The sequence below is a fragment of the Neodiprion fabricii genome, chromosome 5 (genome assembly GCF_021155785.1).
Source record: "Neodiprion fabricii isolate iyNeoFabr1 chromosome 5, iyNeoFabr1.1, whole genome shotgun sequence".
Classification (NCBI taxonomy): domain Eukaryota; kingdom Metazoa; phylum Arthropoda; class Insecta; order Hymenoptera; family Diprionidae; genus Neodiprion; species Neodiprion fabricii.
In genome coordinates, this window is record NC_060243.1 from 13,113,140 (window position 1) to 13,136,753 (window position 23,614).

General features: G+C 40.5%; 1 protein-coding gene across 8 annotated transcripts in view; it reads left to right on the forward strand.

Annotated features, from left to right (window-relative positions):
• Positions 1-23,614, forward strand: part of LOC124183578 (sodium/calcium exchanger 1) — a 1,216,563-nt gene that overhangs the window by 168,970 nt on the left and 1,023,979 nt on the right. For all 8 annotated transcript variants that reach the window (XM_046572225.1, XM_046572226.1, XM_046572227.1 and 5 more), the window contains exon 2: positions 2,824-3,096. In XM_046572225.1, coding sequence (XP_046428181.1) covers positions 2,824-3,096 — 273 coding nt within the window. The remainder of the gene's footprint in view (positions 1-2,823; positions 3,097-23,614) is intronic.

Below are 23,614 nucleotides of genomic sequence, written 5' to 3' on the forward strand. Positions count from 1 at the left end.
TTGCTGCAATAGTGAAGGAACATTCTTACCCCCCGCCTGCATCATGAAAGGCAAAAATAAAAAACCCGAATTCGAAGATGGAATGCCTCCAGGCTCGGTCCTGTTTATGTCACAGAAGTCAGCGTACATTACGGCAGCCATTTTTTTGGAATGGCTCAAGAATCATTTCCTTCCAAGAAAGCCTGCTGGAAAACTTCTATTGATACTCGATGGTCACACGTCTCACACCAACTCTGTAGAGATGCTTGAATTTGCATCTAGCAATGACATTGTTTTAGTGTCCTTGCCAAGTCACATGACCCATTACCTTCAACCCTTGAACAGGGCGGTATTCAAATCAGTGAAAGCTCACTTCTACGAGGCTTGTCGTAGTTGGCTTAAAAATCATCCTGGTCGACGCATAAGTCGAGCACAGTTTGGATAATTACTCAATCAGACATGGGGTAAGGCAGCTGTAAAATCAATTCATATTATTTTTACTTTTATTTAACATATGAGGCACATTTTTTCACACACAGTCACATACAGATACACACACACACTCATTCCAATTTATACATCGTTTTCTGATTTGTCTCGGAGTTCGGTGACATTTTTGAATAAACAATAATTCAAATTTTGACTTATCTATGATGCTCGTTTTTTCCCACGTTGGCTCCTGCCCTGGGACTGGAATCCGGAACCGAAGTTGATGATTTCAATATTTTCTCCACGTTAACTCTTGTTTTAATTACTGGCCAGTTTCCGTTGAGTTGACTATAGAGAGATGAGCGGACGACCGATCCCTTCGACGTCCTAGAGCCAAGAGACCGAGCTCACGAAAGCGAACTCGGTAGTGTGATCGGAGGGGGGGAAATGAGAAATCGAGGATCGATTAATTCTTCGATTATAGAATTCGATCTTAACCGCGGATAAATTCAAAATTTGGATTTATCACCTTACACAGCTACCCATGGAAATGCTGCGTCAGGCTTCAAATCTACGGGAATTTATCCATTTAATCCACACGCTATACCTGACTATGCCTATTCACAGGAAACTGTTATAGTGAATCAACCTGATGCGAGTGATGAGACTTTACCCTCAACATCGGCAGGAGAAGTAGGAAAGAGTCATCCGTACCGTTACTGCTCCAGAAAAGCCCCAAGAGAAATCTAAAACTTCAGAGCACGAAAACCTCAAAAAAGAGACACCGACTAAGATACTAACGCAGCTGTCTCCAGTTCCAAATCTCGTTCATTTAACTAGAACGCGGGCAAAAAGAGTAGCTGAACTTCTCACAACCCGCTCGTACATGGAAGCTCAATTGGACAAGGAAAACAGACGTAAGCCACGCAAACAAGCTGCAGATACTTTAAAATCAATTATGAAAAAGCGGAATCATAAGAATGAAAAGACTGTCAGCAGTGCAGGTTCTTTGAAAACTACAGTAAAAAAACGAAAAATAAAGAAAGAAAAGACTGATAGCAGTGACGAAGAATTTTTATTAGACAGTAGCAATGACTTTGACGACTCAGATAACGATGGGTCAAAAGAAGAAGCTTGTCTCTGCGTAGGATGTGGAGAAGACTATGAAAAAACGGAAAAAATCGAAGATTGGTTGCAATGTATCAACTGCAAGACCTGGATGCATGAAAACTACACGGATTTTGATGATATGTGCTAAAAATGCGGCGAGGAAAAGAAGAAAAAGGCCAAAGAACAACGTAAGATCTCCAAGACAAAGTAGGACCATCTGTCCCTACGTCCTAGGTCATCTCTCCCATGATCATCGAGAGAGATGGCCAACTGCACTTTTTTGTAATTTAATTTTTATCAGTGATTTGTTGTGCAATATAAACGTTGAAGTTTGTCAGAATTTCTTTAATAACCTAATAAAGTTTAACTGATGTAATGAGTTTCTTTTTGATAACTAATTTTGAAAATTACAGCCACTTCAAAAAACTATGGCCATCTCACCCGGAATTACCCTATGCATTTACCGAACATCGCTTTGTGCGATCGTATACGAGAGCTAAATCACAAGCGCCTGAACCTCAGCGCTCCCGTACACTCGCATACAACGATATTAGGACCTCAATGAACGGCAATTCGTACGAGAAAAAAATAGCATCAATGAAATGGATCTAACTCATCTAAAACTTACTTTACGATAATCTGTTCGAAGCTAACTGATTAATTCACTCAACCTTATGAAGTTGTCAGTTCTATAAAATATGAATCTAAGCTGCAAGTGACAAAAAAAACAAGTTACAAATTTTCATTAACATTCCCATGTAATATTGATTGTGTTAAAAAAGTGTACAAAAAAATCTAGTACACTTATTTAATGGCGAGATCTATCCTTAGATACATTATTACACGGGAGCATACAAGACACGAACAAGTATAATCATTTCAATGAAAATTGAAAATTGAATGTGCCCGTTAATTACGTAGCGCTTGGAATGATGTTTCGATATGACTTCACAAAATAACCAGTTCCGAAAGCACGACGTATGCCTACTTGCTGAGAGACCTTAGCGCTTGGGGTTCTTTTTTGATTTCCCAACCCAGATCGACAATATCTAAATTGTTCTTGTATTTTTATTGTGATGTGGTTTTAGTAACTTGGCATACTTTTTTAAATATCAGATATTTTTGCATTGATGGGACATTTACAGTAGCAGAACTCATTATTTGTAGTACACTGATGTTTTACATTTTTCACAAATTCATACGTCAAACCAGTAGGTGTAGGATTGTTTTGTACACAAAAATTAACATTGGATTATTTAACAACAATTGCGTGAGGCCTGAATATTTTTTTTTTTTGTGTTTCAGACTTAATAACTGCAGTCAACCTGCAACGCTTTCGTCGCCGAGCTTGGCGACGGTAATGATCCTCGATGATGACCATAGCGGTATCTTCGGATTCCCGGAACGCGACGTAGAGATAGTGGAGAGTGTTGGTCAATATTCCCTCAGGGTAGTTCGCTATAGTGGGGCTCGGGGTCGCGTTACAATACCATATCACACCGAAGAAGGTACAGCAAAACCGGGGAAGCAATACGTCGACCTGACGGGGGCCATAACCTTTGAGGACAACCAAACAGAGTGAGTTCATGAATTTTGAGTACTATTTTTAACGAAGTCAATTTTATGAGCAAACGAACGAAAACTTCTGCTGCGTCCGAAATCACTGTGAAGGCTACTTTATATAATCCAAACTTGAACGGGTGATCTTTTCTATTGTTCGACAGAGCTTCAGAAAGTTCACCAACATCTTAAAACAGTAAAAGCGAGATAGAGTGCTTCCACACTACATAATGATATTTCCAGGAAACGTGATTTTTCTCCAGTAAAAATTGCATTTTTAGTGTGTTCATTCTTCTGATAATATTAATCAATGGTTTTAAGTACTGCTGATTTTTGTAACTCTTTTATTAAGTCATTAATACACTGGAACTACTTTCTTCTTCACCCTTCGCGCGTTTGTCAGTCTGTCGTCTACAAGGGAAAATGGTATCTTCACCAATCCTGAGCCCTTGCTTCCGCGCATACGCAAGACAAAAATACAAACACAGCGAATAATGAGGATAGAAAATTGACGTGTGTCAATTTAAAGAGCATTTATCGTGTCATAATAAATTTCTGTTACCCTTAGTTAAGGACTTACCGTTGACACTTCAGCGCAATTCCCTAATTCGCCTGACAATTGAACAAAAGTAAGAGAAAATTGTTGAACGCCGGATGCGTGTGCGTGAATTTTAGATAAAAAGAAAAGGCACGATAGATAATAATCAGGGAATTCGACGAATGGCTCAGTTAGGTTCAGGTACTTAACATAAACTAGTAGCATAGTGGAATTCAAAGGCAGCTGACGATGGATAAATGAATAAACCAACCAATGTCAAAGAAATTCCCAGATAACTTACAATTAGTTACATATTCTCGATTGAATTTACAAGTGTCGATGATCAGACAAATTAAACCTTATAAAGGTTCAAAATAAATTTTCTAAGCTTCAACAGAATAGTCAACATCGGTAAACAAATCAAATGGTAGTCGCTATCGAAAATTTTAGAAGAATAAACTCAAACGATAGATTCTAACAAAAGGTGACAGTTGGTGACGGAGTAGGATGTAAGTCGGTAGAATCGATATCCATAATTGAAATGTATACGGTGATTAATAGCTGTTCGAAAAGTGTTGCCAATCATCTGTATACTTCGTGTTTGAAATTTTATTCTAATTTTGATTGGACTAGAGATGCGGTGACGTGAAGTTGTTTGTGCGTCGTTTCTTGATCTTGGTTATTTCTCTCTCTGTTCAAAATCAGTTATTTTGTGATCACGTAAATCATTCGAATAAGCTGTGACGAACGTCATTCACGTGTGCTGGATGTGGTAGTTATAACGGAAAAAAAATTGGCTGCATTTTTTTCATTTAATAATTGTTCGCGCTCGCCCTTCGAAATGCGAGGAACCATATTTAATATATATTGTGACGTGGATTTTTTCCGCTCCTCGGTCACTCGGAGCAAATGACCGAGAACTTACCGCGTGCACAATAAAACATCGTCCGCAAGGTATCCAGGACCTGAAACAATATCGCGAAATTTGTTGGGCGCCTCGAAATCGGTAATGCGCTATTGGGATCCGTGGAAGAGGCGTGGCTTAAGTTTTAGCCGGCTGGTGGTTAAAAAATGAACTAATGATTGTAGGACTCTGGAGTCGGCTGTTGCATGCAAGCAAACGTGTGACAATTAATCATAAAGTTATTAAAAATTAAAAATGCGTGTAAGCATACAAGAAATTTGTAAATTTGCTTCAGCTACACCTACAAGTAGAAATTTTACTAGTGGAGAAAACATTATTGATGGTGATCATTTACTGAACTGCGGCACAGTAAATCATAGTGATGATAGTGATGTTTATCATATCCTCGTGTTTTGTTTACAACATTGTTTAAAAACTGAACCTCATGAAATAAATGGTGAAATTTCGAAAGACGGAAAAATAATTGGCATGGAATGCTCATGTAAAGCTGGATTAGGAAGTACCTGTAAACATATTGTAGTAGTACTTTTATTTTGTAACCGGTAATTATTATATTTGATATTTTTCACTTGATCAATCAACTTTCAAATTATTAAATAATTTTGACTTTATTCTTTTATACTTACAGAAATAATTTGGAAGAATTCAAAGATATAACATGTACTGATAAAAAATGTGTTTGGAGTGCACCTCATAAATCCGCTCTAGAGAAATATGAGATGAAGCCTTTACTTGAACACAAATGTTTTGAAGAGAAACAAAAAAAAGAGGAAGAAAAAATTAAAAAAAAAAAAAACGTAAGTCAGATGGTGCTCAAGCCAACACGTCACCTGGAGACAATACTCAACCTGTAGCTACTACATCATCTACTACTACTGATCCTCCACTATGTTTAAACAATGGTTTAACTGAATTAGACGAAGCAGAATATGATGAATTTCTTAGAATTATGGTGGAAGATAATCCTCAGTCTGCGTTAGCAAAGCATATGTAAATAATTTTTGCTTTAATTAATTTCAATTAATTTTTTTACTGATTTTTTTTTGTAGATATTTTACATCATCAATTTTATATTTGACACATACATGATTTTTTTTGTAGTGAATTTTTTCGAATTTTGAATAATAATTTTTTTATAGTAAATTTTTTACCAATAAATTTTTTTTTCCTTCCTTTTTTTTAATATATACAGATGTGGAAGACACGAGGTTATCACAGACTTTAATAATGATGATAATAATAATAATTTAGTTTTATGTCCTGAAAAACTCCAAGCCATCATCGATAGTCAAAAGTCATCAGAATTACTTTCGGATTTAAAAAATTTTAAGATTGGTCGCGTTATTGGAAATTGTTGTAATGAAATTTTTAATCAGTTGTCAACGGATGCTTCAACAATTTGTTTGAAAAGTACTGAGCTTTATTCCGTATGGCTAGCTGAACGAGAACTCCGGATAACAGCTAGTAGAGCTTACTCACTATTTACTTATTATTCGACTAAAAATCCAGACTGGAAAAAAAAATCTAATGATTACTTTTACAGTCCCTCGTTGAGGAATGAAAATACAAAATATGGTTTAGAGCAAGAAACTTATGCACGGGAAACTTATGCTAATTTAATGTCTTTGGAAATAGTTGAGTGTGGCTTAGTTATTTCAGAATTAAATCCTTGGTTAGGTTGTTCCCCGGATGGTATTGCTTTTAAAGATAACAAACCATTTAAACTCATTGAAATTAAATGTCCAAAAGAGGGTAAACGTAACGGTATTGAAGAAACTGTGAAAGCAATTAAATGGTTAACAGAACAGCACGGTGAAGTAACTCTAAAAGTTAAGCACATGTACTACGCTCAAGTTCAAATAAGTATGGCAATACTTAATTTACCATCTACGGACTTTATAATATATTCTTATTTCGACAAACAAATAAAAATAATACCTCTTAGTTTTAATGTCAAATTTACCAAACATTTATTAAGAACTTTAAAGAAAGTATATTTTAAAAAAATGATACATAATATATGTTTGAAACAACAAGAGAAGAATCAAAAACAAAAAGAACAATAAAAATCAGTGTAATTGTTACTTATAAGTTTTACTTTGTACTTTGTTCATAAAAATAAGTTACAAATGTAATAAAATATTTATAGAAATTATTTCAACCATTAATAACATTATTTTAATCCTGAGCAACTTTTTTTTTATCTTGAACAAATTTTTCGTCTTATAAAATAGGCTGACTTAAGTTTACAACTGCACAAATAATTGTAAAAATTTTTTCAACTTTATGAACAAGTCCAATAGGCATTTTTGATGACAAGATTTCAAAATTTTTAATACGTTGGTTACTTCGCTCAACGTGCACACGAGCTTTAGAAATTCGCCGTCCATGCATCGCTTCAACTTTGGAAAACTGTTTTTGGTCTTTCAAGAAAGGTGGTGAAATTAATTTCACATAATTTTTTTGGCAAAATTCATCAAGAGTAAAGCCTCGATCAGTCATGACATCATCTTTCTTATCGAACTTTGTTATGATCCCACTCTGTACAAAGATAGAATTATCAGAAGCTCGTCCACCAAAAGGTTTACTAATAAAAGAAATCAAACCAGCAGGAGTGACAGCAGTCATAAATTTGACCGTGTAACAGCTTTTATACCGCGAATAAGTCACAACTTGGCAACACAGACATTTTGGTCTTTGAATTGAAATTTCAGTGCAATCAATGACTGCACGAACATTTTCAAACCCAATAAAATCAAGAGGGATATTCTTTAAAATATTCTCTTTTTTGGGCCAATATATTCCTGGCTTTAAACAAATGTATAACAAGTCAATCATTTGAAAAATTTTCTCTTTACAAGTTTCTGCTGTGTAACATTTAAATAGAACAGCTAAAAGTGCATATGACATATTTTGCTTTAGTTTCATAAAAGTCATGATGATTATGTCTAACAAATCTAATTTAGCATTACAATGAGACATTTTTTGTTTTTTTTTGTCAACTAATTTTTTTATAGAATTTAAAAGAGTAAAATTAGGAATCCCAGTCAATGTACTTAGTTCACCGTCATCAGAAATGAAGTCAGTAAATTTGGGAATAAAATTATCCGTACGAACTTGTGTTGCTACGTCTTTAAATTGTTTATTAATTATTTCACTAGCACTTTTTGCACATGTCTCAGCTTCGTTCTTAGAAACTTGATAAGTTTGTAGATTAGAGTCCTCTTCACCAACAGAATTTTTTGGTTGACTTTCATCTGCATGTCTGTAGTCAATCTGACCATCCAAAACTAGCTCATCTTGAAAATTGTTATCAGTATTGAAATCGCTAGGTTCGTTGGTAGTTTTTAGTTCGTTTTTTAAAAATGACCTTTTAATTTGCCTTTGCTCTCGTTCAGCTGATGAAACATGGTTTACTTTTTTAGAGCAGTCGAGAGAGCTCCTCGGTAAGTTAACTGAGGGGACAGCTGTTTTCTTCAAATAATGTTGTGGACTTACTGAAAAATAAATAAAACTATTATAACTTTGGTCTAAGAAAAATTAAAGCTAATTATGTTTTGTTATTTGTTATACTTACAAGAAGGAATATAATCATCTTTTGTAAAATGTCGCGAACATACTCTCATGGAGGGTGATATTTATTTGCCCGTTCTCAGCACTTTCACCCACATATCGTGTCTATCGACTAGCTTCTCTCGATTGAACGTATTCAGTATTTTCACTAAACTATCATTCTTTTTTGGAAAAGAATGAAAGCGAACTGTTTCATACTTTGATGCATGACTTTTACACCCATACACACAACAGTATACATGACTATTATTTTTATGAGGAGAAAATTCCATACTTGAATATATTTAATTACAAATTTTTATTGTTTATAAATTTAATCATTTAATTCATTCGTTGTTTAATTTTTTTTTTTTAATAAAGAATATACCCTGCGGTGAAATTTTTTGTTGACACTAATATTATGGTGATCATATGATTCTATCCTACAATCGCTAGTTCGAATTCGGACCACCAGACAGCGTATTTAAATCCTCAGTTTCCCAATACCGCGACCATATACTCGGCAGCTCAGTACCGCGGCGAGGGGAGGGGTAACTTTCGGGTAGAGAGAGATACGACACACGTACGCCAACACGTTATTTTACAAAGCAATAATGAAATTAAACAATATATTTTCAGTTAGCGATAATACAAAAATAAAACAAAATAATAATACTGCGAACGTAGTCGTCGCGATTCCAGATACAGAGGCTTAGATATAACCAAAAAAAAAAGAAAGAACAAACAACAAAAAAAAATCAATAGATCCAGAAGACCTTTCCGGCCTACGTGCGGTAGTCGCCGTCTTAATGATAACCGCTAACTTCCAAACTAACAACAAAATAGGACCCGACACGCTGCCCGCGATCGTCCTCTACAGAATGGCGCTAATCGCCAACTTAATACTAAACCCCTCGACGGAAACGGAACCGAATTCTCGGCCGACGCTGTCCGCGATCGGCAATAAATCAAAACAAAGAAAAAGAAATAAAATTGCTTATGCCTACGGGCGCTGATCGCCAACTTATTACTAACTGATTATACCAAAGGCCAAACGGAAACGAGGCTCGTCGCGTCACCCGCGACTATCCTCTACAAAAGAATATTCTTGTTAACACGCACCCGAGCTCAACTTTCTCCGCGACGGCGGGACGCGGTCGCGAATTCGAACGCTCCCCGTTAGACTGCTCGCGACCTACACGAGAAATGAGGCTGTATCGGACTAAGTTGACGTGACCCCGTGTAACAGAATTCGGTTACACTCAAATTCGAGACAATAGTGTCTCGGCTCAACCCGTGACTCGACTCGACCTCCTCGATCACTCAAAATTAACGCTACTTCATTACGCGCAACTCAGGCTACGGTCACCAAGCAGATGTATCGGCTAAAGAATCTCGAGTACTGTCGTTAACGCCAATCCTCAATGGCTATCCGTTCCTCGCCAAGCCTTTATTAATTATCTCTCGAAATTCTCTCGCAAGAAGGTTAGCAGCGCTTACCGCTCCACATCCAGGACACGAATTCGCCAACTCCCTCGTGATCCTTGGCGGCCATTCTCCCTCGCAATTACTAACTTCTGCCCAACACACTCGCAACCCGAATCTATATCGCAACACTACTACTCTGATTAGTCGCCAGAACTTGAGTGATCTCCGATGGCCGATCGGCCGCAACGCCGATCTCGTCACGCTAATCCTCCGTGACGTCATCACCCTAAGAATGCGCAACAATCGATCTGTCATCGATTTTGGGGATTGCGCAACTTTCCGCGCACCTGTCGTCGCTACGCGGCGCAGAACGGATGAACTTCCGTTAAGAACATACCTCCGATCAATGCGAAATTTGGTATACTTATGTATGTTGATGCGCTGATCAAGACTATCATACTCAAAACACCCGCAAATTCGATTTTCAAGGTCAAATCGATAAAAAATCGATTTTTTAAATGTTTTTCACATTTATTGCAATATATATAGATTTGAGAGAAAAATGTTTCAAACAAAAGTTATGGAACATGATAAAACTGACATTTTTTGTTCTACACGTTTTTCGTGTATAAGCGGTGGTTTCCGAGAAAATTGCTAAATTCACTCGAAATCGGTATTTTTCGCCAAGGCTCCATTAGTTTCGATACTAATATCTACTCATGCACTCACCACGGGAAGGTTGGAGTTTGGTCTTGGAAGTGCAATTTTTTTTTGTTTTTGTATGTTTTAAATTCTTTTTTCGGTTTTTGAATGCTTTTTTTGTTTTTTTTTTTTGTTTTTTTTTTTGCACGAAGCAAATACACATACACACGCACGCACGCACACACACTCGCACCAAAACCCAAACCCAAACCTAAACAAACCCACACACACACACACATACACACACGCGCGCACGCACGCATGCACACTCGCGCCAAAACCCAAACACACACACACACTCCCGCACACAAACCCAACAAACACGCACCCACACACACGCAAACACCCACACGCACACCCAAACAAAGACACGCGCACACACCCCCACGTACACGAACGGGGCACATCAATTATTCTTGCCGGGATAGCAGATCTTAATATCCTGAATGATTTGCGTGAACGGATCATTATTCATCTTCCTAACACGACGGCGCCACAAAAATTCGCACAGATGATCAGCTATATTGTCTGAGCGAACGCCCCCTCGCGCAACAGAGCGCCGCATCCAACGCCAGGATGATTCGATGTTCTGGGTATGTGCTCCGGTAGCCGAATTGACAAATTCTACGCTATGATTCACCGTTTTATGGGGATAACCGTGTTTTTCCGAACTTTCATACCCCTTCCAGCAATCCGTAAGGATTTCTGTCCCAACCACGAAATGCTTTTGAATAAGTGAAAGCAAGGTCGTAGCTTCACGTTTGTTTTACGGGCAAATTTCCAGCCGGTAATTTTCCGCCTGGCCTCTGTGAATCATACCAAGAATCCATGATAGTAGTACAGCAAGGCCGGTTCTACACGCAGATTCCTGTTACCGACACTTACCGACCGAGCCGCTCCGCGCAGCCCAGACTCAAACCCTTTTCCGCGATGACGTCACAGTCTGCCGTACCGAAGGTCAAAACCGTGCAACCTTACCGACAGTTGTATCGATCGAGGGTCAAAATCATGCTGTTTTACCGACAATCTTACCGACCGAAGGTCTGTAGTGCTCGCCTGCCAACGGTAGAGGGCGCAGCGGGGGCGAGAACTTTTTTACCGTCTCGCATTTTTCTCCCACGATAGGACTGCTGATGTGTAACATGAACCACTCCAAATTCCTTTCCCACGGTAGGACTGCTGACGTGTAACATCAACCACCTCACATTCCTTTCCCACCTTATCAACCACGTGACATTCCAAAATTAATAGTTCCGAGAATTGTTTGCCTCAAATTCAACGTCGCACCGAAATTCTTTGACCGCATGCCGCTCGCCGTCAAGTCGGAACTTGTCGAACGCATTGTTTTGTCTAACCACCTTATCAACCACGTGACATTCCAAAATTAATGCTTCCGAGAATTGTTTGTCCGAAATTCAACGTCGCACCGAAATCCTTTGACCCCATGCCGCTCACCGTCGAAACTCGTCGGACGATTCCGAGAATTGTTTTTCATTTACTCGGATGTCGGTTTGATATCCAAGGTCGACCAATAGTCGCGGTACATTCGAAGCCATGGATCTGCGGTGTCGGGTTACTATCGCTCTAGGAATGCCAAAAGGTGCGCGCGCATCCGTACAGCTGCCCTATAAAAAGGACGCTCATCACTGCAAACGATCATTACGTCACAAGCTGTCAAGTATACGTGAGGAAAAAGCTCAAGATAGAATCCGCGAAGTGTTTGAGATTGATCGATATTATGGAATCGGCGTTCAAGATTTTATCGGAAAAATCGTCGCCGGCAGAAATTGCAAAATGGATTCGACTCGGAACCCAAAATATCAGGCTTTTGAATAAAATCTTACGCAACAACGCCTCAACGATCAAGGAGAAGACAAGAATTTTGACTACAATTGGAATTCGGAAATCGTTGACAGTCAAATTTCAACAATTGCAGAAAGTGGGTGACGGATTACGAAGCCGACGAAGAAGCGATCGAGTACGGTGGGAAGATTTGGAATCAGCTTTCGAGAGTAGAATTCGAACTGGATCCATCGTCAATTTGAAGCATAAAGATGTGGAGAGATTTGTAGAAGACGCAAAGGTACTAGCTGTGACGAGGCTGAAAAACGCTCTGAAGAGAGACAGGAGCTTGAAAGCCAACGTTATCCTGGCTTGTAAATTTGAACTCAGAAAAGTTGATCGCACGGTGGAAGAGATCAAATTTTTTAATACGAGAAATGAAATCATCCTCCAGACAACGGATATCAGCGAATGGTTGATCGAAAACGCGACGGAGCGTTTGTTGAAAAAGGTGGAAGATTTCCAGGAAAAGGATTCAGGCTGGTCGCTGACCGAAATAATCAATTTGACTGTGAATATCAACAAGTACGTGCCACTACGAGGCAGTGTCTTCACATACACCCGTTACCTAAGCATATCAGTGATAAGAAGGCTGTCGTCAACATCCGTAACAGCGACTCGTATTGCTTCCTCTGGTCGGTCACCGCAGCTCTGTTCCCAGCCGACAACAACCATCCTAACGCGACCAGCTCGTACCCACATTTCAGCTCAGTGCTACAATACGACGGTTTGCATTTTCCAATGTCTCTAGACAAAAACACCATTTCAAAATTTGAGAAGCTTAACGGTCTTTCAATTAACGTTTACGGTATAGACCAAGGTGATCGGAAAAAAAGTGAAATAGTACCGATTCACCTGAGTCAGAATGAGTCTGACAAACCTATGATTCATCTTTTGGCGATCGAAACTGAAATCCCTGATGATGATGATGATGATGATATGGTAAATTATCAAAAAAGTAGAATCTTCCATTTTACTGGTATTCGAAATCTGTCTCGATTAACAAGTTCTCAAATTTCCAAACGCTCACATCAGACGTGGTTGTGCGATAGGTGTCTGTCTCATTTTAATTTCGAAAGATGTTTGTTGAAGCACCGAGCTGATTGCATGAATTTAAACAAAACCAAAGTTATTCTATCTACAGACGAGGAAAAAATACTGAAATTCAAAAATTTCAAGCACAAAGAATCCTTTCCATTCTGCATTTACGCGGATCTCAAATGTTTACTGCAACCCACACATGAAAGTTTTGGGGAAAATAGAATAATTTATCAGAAGCATCTTCCGTATAGTATAGCTTACTATCTGCATTGCGCGTTTGACGATTCGCTTTCAAAATTCAAAATTAATCGTGAAGAGACTTGCGTTCAATGGTTTGTGAACGAGTTAGCGGAATTGGCACATTCGTTGGAAGTTTATTTCAAGACTGTTGTACCGATGGAACCGCTAAATTTCAATCAAATCAACGAATTTTATTCAACGACAGTGTGTCACATTTGTGAAAAACCGTTTACACTCGCAGACGTGAAACATCGTGATCACTGCCATTTCACGGGAAAGTACCGTGGTGCTGCTCACCGAGGTTGCAGTCTGAATTACCAAAATTCGCACATTATCCCAGTGATATTCCACAATCTGTCGGGTTACGATTCACATTTTCTGATCAAAGCACTGGCCACATCGTCCGAGGGCACAACTGAGCTTCTACCCGTAAACAAAGAAAAGTACATTTCATTTACAAAATACGTCGAGGGGACAGATATAAAGTTCAGATTCGTAGATTCGTACCGCTTCATGCCCAGTAGTCTTGAGAAATTAGCAACGTATCTCGGTGATGATCAGAAATCAATCACACGAAAATTTTATCATAGCTCAGATAAATTTCAGTTATTGACCAGAACAGGAGTGTTCCCGTACGAATACATAGACAGTTGGGAGAAGCTCGAAGACACACGGCTACCATCCAAACAACAATTTTACTCAAAATTAAATGATCGGGATATATCAGACGACGACTATGCACATGCATGTAAAGTTTGGCAAACATTTAACGTTCAAACTTTGGGAGAGTATTCGGACTTGTATTTACTGACGGACGTGTTTTTACTGGCCGACGTTTTTCAGAACTTTCGACAGAGCTGTTGGACGACGTACAAACTGGACCCGTTACATTACTACACAGCGCCCGGTCTGTCGTTTGATGCAATGTTAAAATGTACAGGCATCGAACTCGAGCTTCTCACCGACATAGACATGGTTATGTTTATCGAAAAGGGTATTCGTGGTGGTGTGTCACAGTGTTCGAACAGATACGCAAAGGCCAACAATAGATATATGGGAGAGGAATTCGATCCTGAGGTCGAAGAATCTTATCTCATGTACTTTGACGTTAATAATTTGTACGGGGCTGCTATGAGCTTTGCTCTGCCATACAGTTCCTTCGAATGGTTATCAGACTTCGGACAATGCGACGTTCTCACCATCTCGGACGACGCGGAGTTTGGTTACATACTGGAGGTTGATTTGGAATATCCTGAGGAACTGCATGAAATTCATAAGGATTTACCACTGTGTCCGGAGCACTACATACCTCCGATCTCGAATAGTAAGCAACCGAAATTGACACCCACGCTATTTTCCAAGAAAAACTACGTTGTTCACTACCGCGTTTTGAAACAATGCTTACAATTAGGCTTAAAATTACTCAAAATTCATAGAGTTCTCAAATTCAGGCAAACCCGGTGGCTGAAAAAATATATAGATTTAAATACCGATTTGCGAAAAAAACCTGACAACGAATTTGAGAAAAATTTTTACAAGCTAATGAACAACGCAGTTTTTGGCAAAACTATGGAAAATGTTAGGAAGTATAGAGATGTCAGGCTGATCACGAAATGGAATGAAAGATACGGTGCTAGAGCTACCATAGACAAACCCAATTTTCACAGCTGCACCGTTTTCGACAAAGATATAATTATCGTTGAAATGAGTAAGACGAAAGTCAAGTTGAATAAACCATTGTACGCAGGTTTCTCCATCATGGATCTGGCTAAAACATATATCTACGATTTTCATTACAATTACATTAGGCAGAAATTCGTCAACCGAGCAAAATTAATGTACACGGATACCGACAGTTTGATTTACAATTTTACCGTCCCCGACATATACGAACACATTAAGGAGGACTTGCACAAATTCGATACTTCTGATTATCCGCTCGACAACGTTTACGGAATACCTCGAGCAAACAAAAAAGTTCTCGGCTTGATGAAAGACGAGAATAACGGGAAAATCATGCTCGAATTTGTAGGATTAGGAGCTAAGTTGTACGCATTCCGAGTCTTGGGAGATGAAAGAGACAATAAACGTGCCAAAGGTGTCAAAGCATCAGTGTTGAGAAAAATAACTTTCAACGATTATTTGGAATGTGTTTTGAACCATGAAAATCTATCCTCAAATCAGCATTTGATATTGAGTCGAAAGCACGAGGTATACACCGTAGAACAGCAGAAAGTAGCACTGAGCTGGAATGACGACAAGCGGATCGTGTTACAAAATACAACCGACACGCTTCCGTGGGGCTACAAGCCCAAGCTTTGTAATTTATAACTGTACCATGTCTGTCGATTGTCTAAAAAAAGACGCATACTTGTTGTGTGTCGGATATAAAATAAAGAGGGACATACGTTTTTACAAGAAATTCATTTATTCGTTTATCCAACTGTTTTGTGTATTGTCAAAACCTAACCATTTAACGTATATTTTTCTTCCACGCGTCTTGAGCTCCTTCTTCACCAGATAGATATCCGGATGCTTAACCTTGAGGAGCTCTTGTTCGTAGAAACCACCAGCGATGGGTTGATCTCGGTAGTCTTTGAGCTTGTACGTCACAGGATGAGTATTTTCCACTCGACTTATCGTGAATATTTCAGTCGTCCAATTGGGAGTGTAACCTTTTTCGAAGACATTTTTGAATTTGCTGATTCGAACTTTGTCGCCGGATTTGAATTTTGCCGATACGGTAGGTATCGCTCGAAGCCCTCCGTACGCCTGACGTAATAATAGCCTCTCGTTTGCAACGGTGACATCCGACGGTTTCATTCTTATGGTTCGGTGTTTGATGTTGTTGTAAGCCGAAACCAAATCAGATAAGATATTGACCCACTTGTAGCTTCCTTGCATGCTGAACCGTGTCCACATTTTACCTTTTAGCGTGCGATTGAAACGTTCACAGATCGAAGCCTTCAAATTACAGTACGTGGAGTAAAGTTTGATTCCGTAGCGTGTCATAAGCGATTCGAATTTCGAGTTGTAAAATTCCGTTCCTCTGTCGACGTGTAAATTTTTCGGTACCCGTCCTTGGACAAGCACAGATTCCATTGCCTTCGTAACATCATCTCCAGACTTGCTCTTTATCGGTATAGCCCACGCATACTTTGAAAAGATATCAATGACTGTGAGCATGTACTTGTAACCTTTGTTTTGTCCAGCGTACGACGTCATGTCAACAAGATCCGCCTGCCAGGTCTCGTCGATGCCGCGCACGTCTACACGTCGACGCGGGTAAGTCCGGCGTGCAGGCTCATACAGTTCTGTCACCAGTGCGTGCTTTTCCTCGTTCATATTCCAACGCTATTAGTCTGGTGTCCAATTTGAAAATGATTTCCGCGTTTCGAATCGACAAGTCTCCGTCTGTTTTAAAGTCTGTGTAGAAGGTATCCAAGGCTTTCTTCGCGGTGATCTCCAAAGCTTTGATCATTTGATCGAGGTTGTCGATTTGTTTTTGCAGCACGCTGAATTTTCGTCTCAAGGTTTTTAAAGTTACAGTATTGTTTGGCTCTGCGGGATCTGCGACGTTGCACAGTCTCTTGTTCCGTATATCGTAATGCCCGTCCGCTGTTATTTGAAACCCGACACCCGGAGGACCGCGAGTGCTCGCGGTCGTGTTTTATTCGGCTGACGTCCAAACACGTCGACGCTCATCTCGGTAATGAATGCAAAAATGACGGGAGCTGCTTAATAAATGATTCCTGCTTCGCGTAGCTCTTCGATAATGGAGATTATTTCGTTATTGTGACTCGGATTTCCCGCTGCCTGAGATGCCAGGAGTAAACGAAGACGCTCCACTAACTCGTTTGGATCATCCCAGAAGACGTATTCCGTTTCAACACCTTGTCGAGTGATCATAGCTTGCGGAAGTAGACCTTTACCCTTCCGGCGAGGTGATGGGAAATAATCCATTAATTCGGCAATGACATTTCTAAATTTGTAACTGTTATCGTTTCGAACAGCCCCATCGGATGAGTAATACTTCTTATGCGTGTTCGTTGCGAGGATTATGTTTTTAAAATTTTCCCGATCTCCGGCGCTCACAGAAGAACCGTCAGGCTTCTTTTTGAACAAAAGTTCCAGCAAACCCTTCGTTTTCGGGTAACGCGTGTCGCCAATACGAACGTAGTTACTCTCAAAAGATATCAACGGATCACCAATCATTAGTCCGTTTGAGAGGTTGCGTACACCGTACACGTTGTCCAATTCGCCTTTTGTCTTCGCATCTCTCATCAGTGCAAAATACTCGTCCTCGACCGGTGTTTTTACGACTGTTTCATCCCATGCCGAAGCAAAGGAATCGTCCATTTCCGAGACAGTTTCATTTTTCGTTTCATTTTTCATCTCCTTTATTTCTTCTTTAATTTCTTCCACCTCTTGTTAGACAGGTTTGGTATCTTTTGTAACATTCACCAGTTCTTGCAACGGAGTCACTACTGGTTTGAAAACGTCACTCAATTTCTGAGTCGTAGATTCCCTGCCCGACTTGAGCAATCTGTGTTTTCGACGGATCGCAGCACTTGCTTGAGCGATCTGATGTAGGACATCCTTTTGCTTGGAAATTTCAGAGCTCTGCATGGTGACGCAACTGAGTCTGCAACGCTACTGCGTCTCTCGCTCAAAAACGGTAGATTTTATTCCTTTTCCAGGCTAACAAAAGAATCGAATCCCCTCCTGTATCGTCCTTCGTTGAGCTCACTGTCTTTGTCGATCACCAGAAACCCGAACTTCTCACCGTTCCAGCATGCAGAGCACACACTTTTAAACTCTGTGTAAGACATATCGGTGTTCACATGGTCGTTGTATACGTGTCTCAGGTTCATATCGTCTAGTTTGAATAACACGAGTAAGTTTACGTTGTCGCGCACGAGATGTTTGGGAATACGCGCGTACGTCTGACAGAGATAGAAACAGTCAACGTCGTGATGTCTACCCATGCAAAAGTAGGCTTCAATATTGTCCTGCTTGTCGCACGCTACATCGTCAAATATGATTATTGAGTTGGGCCGTGCTTCTTCCGGTGGAATCACTTGCTCACGCTCGGTAAACGCAAAATACTCCGTATTCTCAACATGGTCCAGCAATTGCTTCAACAATTGGTATTTAGGTTGGTTGAGAGATTTCGAGTAGATGTAGATATTTTCAAATCTAAGTCCATTGGGATGGGTTATAAGTGTGAGCAACGCATTAGTTTTACCACAATTCGACGGTCCAGAGAATATCGCACGTACACTGTTCGGAAGTGATTCACCGTGCCGTTTGTGCTTTTCGACATTTTGCTCCGAAAGTTTGTCAAAATTCATCACGGGAAGCTTGGTAGGTTGTTTCTCAAACCGCATCTCGGACATGACTGATCGGATTTGCTATAAATACCCCGTTTTAAAGAACTTTTCTTCAGTCAACGCACGAACAGGATCGCGTACAGAGGTAAACGAAGCAGCAGCAGGCGGCAACATCGTGGCAAGGGTCTGGTGAATAGAATCATCAACAAACTTTCGAACGAGTTGCATGTTCCCGGTTACCAATACTGCGGTCCTGGTACGAAGTTGACGAAAAGACTCGCGAGAGGCGATTCCGGTATCAATCCTCTCGATGCAGCGTGTAAGGAACACGATATAGCGTATTCGAAAAATCGTGAGAACCTCGAGGCTAGAAACAAGGCTGATAGGGTGTTGGCTGAGAAAGCTTGGAAACGGGTTCTCGCAAAGGACGCAAATTTGGGTGAGAAGGCAGCCGCTTGGGCAGTAGCTAATACAATGAAAGTAAAATCGAAACTCGGAATGGGGATGCGAAAGTCAAAAAATGTGACCTTGAGAAAAATTGTTAATGCTGCAAAACGTTCTATGGTTCCAAGCAACGATGCAAAAGTAGCTATCGAATCTGCGCTGAAGGGAGCAGAGAACGCCGTTGAAAAAGCGGGTGGTAAATGTAAAGTGCAAACACCTCGCGTCCTACCGGTACCTTTGAAAGTCGGTGGTTTTCTACCGTTTCTGATTCCTATTTTTGCCGGTCTCAGCGCTACGGGTGCGTTAGCCGGTGGTGCTGCAGGTATAGCAAAAGCTGTGAACGATGCGAGCGCGGCTAAACGAGAATTGGAGGAAAGCAAACGACACAACAAAACTATGGAAGCTCTCGCGTTGGGCAAAGGGCTTCATATGAAACCGTACACAACAGGTCTTGGTCTCCATCTTCCAAAAAACTAGATGCGACGCTACCACGTCGAGCGTTGACTGATTGGGACTTGTCGAAAAATGCAAAAATCTTGAGGGTATCGCATTTCCGCGGTGTTTTCATACGAAACGAAGTGCCCGAAAACGGTCCACGAAAAAACGAGTCAGCTATAATCAACCTTGACGACAAAGACGGTCCGGGAACACACTGGGTTGCGTACAAGAAACGCGACAATAATATCGATTACTTTGACAGTTTCGGCAACCTTCAACCACCCTCGGACCTCATAAAATACCTCGGCGTTGGTAGCGTCAAATACAATCATGAGAGGTACCAGGATTATGATACATTTGAATGCGGACACTTGTGTCTGAAATTTCTGAGTGGTGAGCTATATAAACATGGTGCGTGATTCGTCAAAGTCAGTCTACCACTCGCAGTCATGGATGATTCGTTAACGTTAACGATTTCGGGAACCTCTTCGATACTCGAGGCACAATATTTCCCACCGATCGAACTTGCTCGTGATAAAAGTTATGCTCTTGGCTTGGTAGAATTGTTAACCTTTAATTCAATTCCCAACGTTGATGTCGTTCACAATAAAATTTACGTAGCTGACAAAGTGATCACCGTACCTACCGGCAGCTACGAAATCGAGGACATAGAGGAGTATCTTCAAAACGTGCTAAGAAATACAGACATCAGGCTCGCCATCAAACCCAACAATAATACATTACGCAGCGAAATCACATGCAATCACACGATTAACTTTGAGCCGAACGATTCCATTGCTCAACTTTTGGGATTCACACCACGTGTATTGGAGGTTGATAAAACTCACGAATCGGACGTGCCTGTAACTATACTCAAGGTCAACGCGTTGCGAGTCAAGTGTAGCATTACAACGGGCGCCTACGTCAATGGACACAAAGTACACACTATTCACGAGTTTTTTCCGACCGTCCCACCAGGATATAAGATCGTGGAAGTACCGTCGCACGTCATTTACCTTCCGATCACCGTCAAGACCATAGATCACGTTCAGCTCCGGTTAGTGGATCAAGACGGAGACCTGGTTAATTTTCGTGGACAAGTTATTACTGTGAGACTACACATCAAATCGCAATAAACGATGGGAATTGTATATAACAGACTGTCAAAGAGTAGGTATATCAGTAAGTCGACATGCCCCGATCAAGTCAGTCGTCGATCGATTCCCGAACCGCTAACACCTCGAAACGTGGAGTTCCTGATGGCTCTGGGTCTGAAACTGACACCTGTTGGAAGAGGAATTTCCGACAAATAAAAATCCGATTTTGCTTTTTTATCATCTGCTACGTGCCATGGAGGAGGAAATCTTGAGCATTCAAACACCAGTCGTCTTTGACGAATCCGTTGCGCATTACGAGATTCACGCTTACAAACCTTACGCCTCGTCAACCTCAACAACAGCGATGAAATTCGAATCACCGTTCAGCATCAGGATTTATGCATATTACCCAGCAAAAGTTCGGTACATATCCACGGACGACTCCTCAAACCTGATGGTACAGCTACTGTGAACACACAGCTCGTAAACAACGCCATCTGTCATCTGTTTGAAGAAATTTGCTACGAAACTAACGCAGTTGAGGTTGATAGAAGCAAGAACGTTGGCTTGACAAGTCTCATGAAGGGTTACGTTTCCCTGCACCCTGGTCAGACTTGGCTGATGGAGAACGCTTGATGGCTCGATGTAGAAGAGAAGAAAAAATTAACCGATGCCGATGGTAACTTTGACGTACTGATACCGCTCAGCATGATATTGGGTTTCGCCGAAGACTACCGCAAGATCGTTGTCAACGCTAAACATGAGTTAATTTTGACGAGATCAAAAACTGACGTCAACGCAATCATGCAGACTCAGGAGGAGGAATTCGAAATCACGATCAATGCAGTGGAATGGCTAATACCGTATTTGAAACTCGCGGATCAGAAAAAAATTGACCTACTAAATTTCATTCGGAGAGATCCGCCTGTTTCGATGAGCTTCCGCAGTTGGGAATTGTACGAATATCCCTTACTTCCCACAACATCAAACACGTTTGGACTGTGAAAACTTCCACTCAGCTTGAAAAACCTCGGTACGTCATTTTGAGTTTCCAAACAAGTAGAAAGAACAAGACCGGCAAGAACGCAAGTCATTTCGATCATTGCAATATCACGGACGTCAAGCTATTTCTAAACTCTCAATCTTATCCGTACGGTAACCTGAACCTCAACATGAGTCGTAATCTTTACGCGCTCCTGTACGAGATGTACGCAAACTTCCAAGCTACCTACTACGACAAGAACCCCGAGCCGTTGCTGACAAAGAGTGAATTCCTTCGAGACGTCCCCTTATTCGTTATCGACTGTTCGAAACAAAACGAATCTTTGAAGTACGGACCTGTCGACATCCGTCTTGAATTTGAAGCTAAAGCCAACTTTCCCGCTGAAACATCGGCGTACTGCTTGATCGTTCACGATCGTATTGTCGAATACAACCCGCTCAGTGGTGGGGTGAAAAAGCTGGTATAAAAGCTGACCCGTTTCCACCATCTCGCACAGTTCAAAGATGGAGCTCATCGTTGACATACAAGGCTTTCGTAGACCTTTCAACAACACCTTCACATTAAAAGAATTGGCTATAATTTCAATCTACTCGGAAGCATCTCCATCAGTGTTTTTCTTCAAACCACCTTACAAATGAAATTTACTGGACGTCATATACAAAAGCCAAAATTCTTGGCTAGAACGCGATTTTCACGGCTTACGTTGGAGCTGTGGAACCATACCTTTTGAGGAAGTTGAGCGGACCATTCAAGACAGGCTGTGCAAAGCTCAAACCGTGTACGTAAAAGGAGAAGAAAAACAAGATTGGTTGCTCAAAATCGTTCCGAAAGTTCAAATCATCGATATGTTGGACTTTGACTGCCCATCGCTTGAAACCCTGCAAAAAACTTCAACTGTGTCTCTGAGATGCGACCTTCACACAATACCCAACGCAATCTGTGCAGCACGAAACGTTTGCATACTTCAGAATTGGTTACAAAATCATCGTACTGTCCGGATGGCGAGGCTGTACGATTTGTGTTACTGCGCAGAAGCGTCTACAAGAACGGTCCCGTTGGCGAATATATCACCCTGGTCATGATACTGTTGAATAGAATTATTGTACTATTTTTGTGAAATAATTGTCAACCGTACCCTAAAAATTGTACTCAATAAAACTGTTTTTTAAAGAATATATTCATGAAATAATTTTATACCTTCACCTTAGCTATTAAGAGAGAATTTTTTCCAATACGAAGATTATGTAAGATTCGTCCTTGCTCTCTATCCATCCTTGACCGAGCTGTACTCAAACCGAGTTATGTTCTGCATTCCTAGAGCGATAGTAACCCAACACCGCAGATCCTTGGCTCTGTACCGCGGCTATCGGCCGACCTTGCACTCCAGTCTGAACCCGTCCAAATACTCAATCCAAATACTTTCTTAGGTTTTGAGACTTAATTCTAGATACAATTACAAGGTACGTAGGATTCAAGGTATACAAGATGGATAAATGAAAAAATATTCATAATTTGAATCTTTTTTTTTTTGTTTATTGAACGTAAGACTTACACAGAACATTGGATATTCGAATATTATACGTATACAAATTCAAGTTGACCGTACGGTCCGCCAAGATAGCGTAGATGCAACCGAATCTCCTTACTGGCTGTCGTCACCTTCTGGAACAAATCTTCATTCTCGTGGAGGACCTTGGTCAGTCGGTTTGGTAGAAAAATCGTGAAAGCGTCATCCTAGTCTAGAACGATTTTGTCTCCAAATTTCGTTTTAACCCGACGAACGCCACTGACCCGGTATTCGAAGTGGACTTCGAGGTCCGAGAGCTATTTCAACGGCAGAAATGTCTCCAGGCGAGCGACTCCGTTCAATTTTGAAAAGTCCATGTTCGTTACGGTCCAGTTGTAGGTGCTCGAAATCTCTTGTGAGTTGATTGAGGTCGGATCTGATTTTCA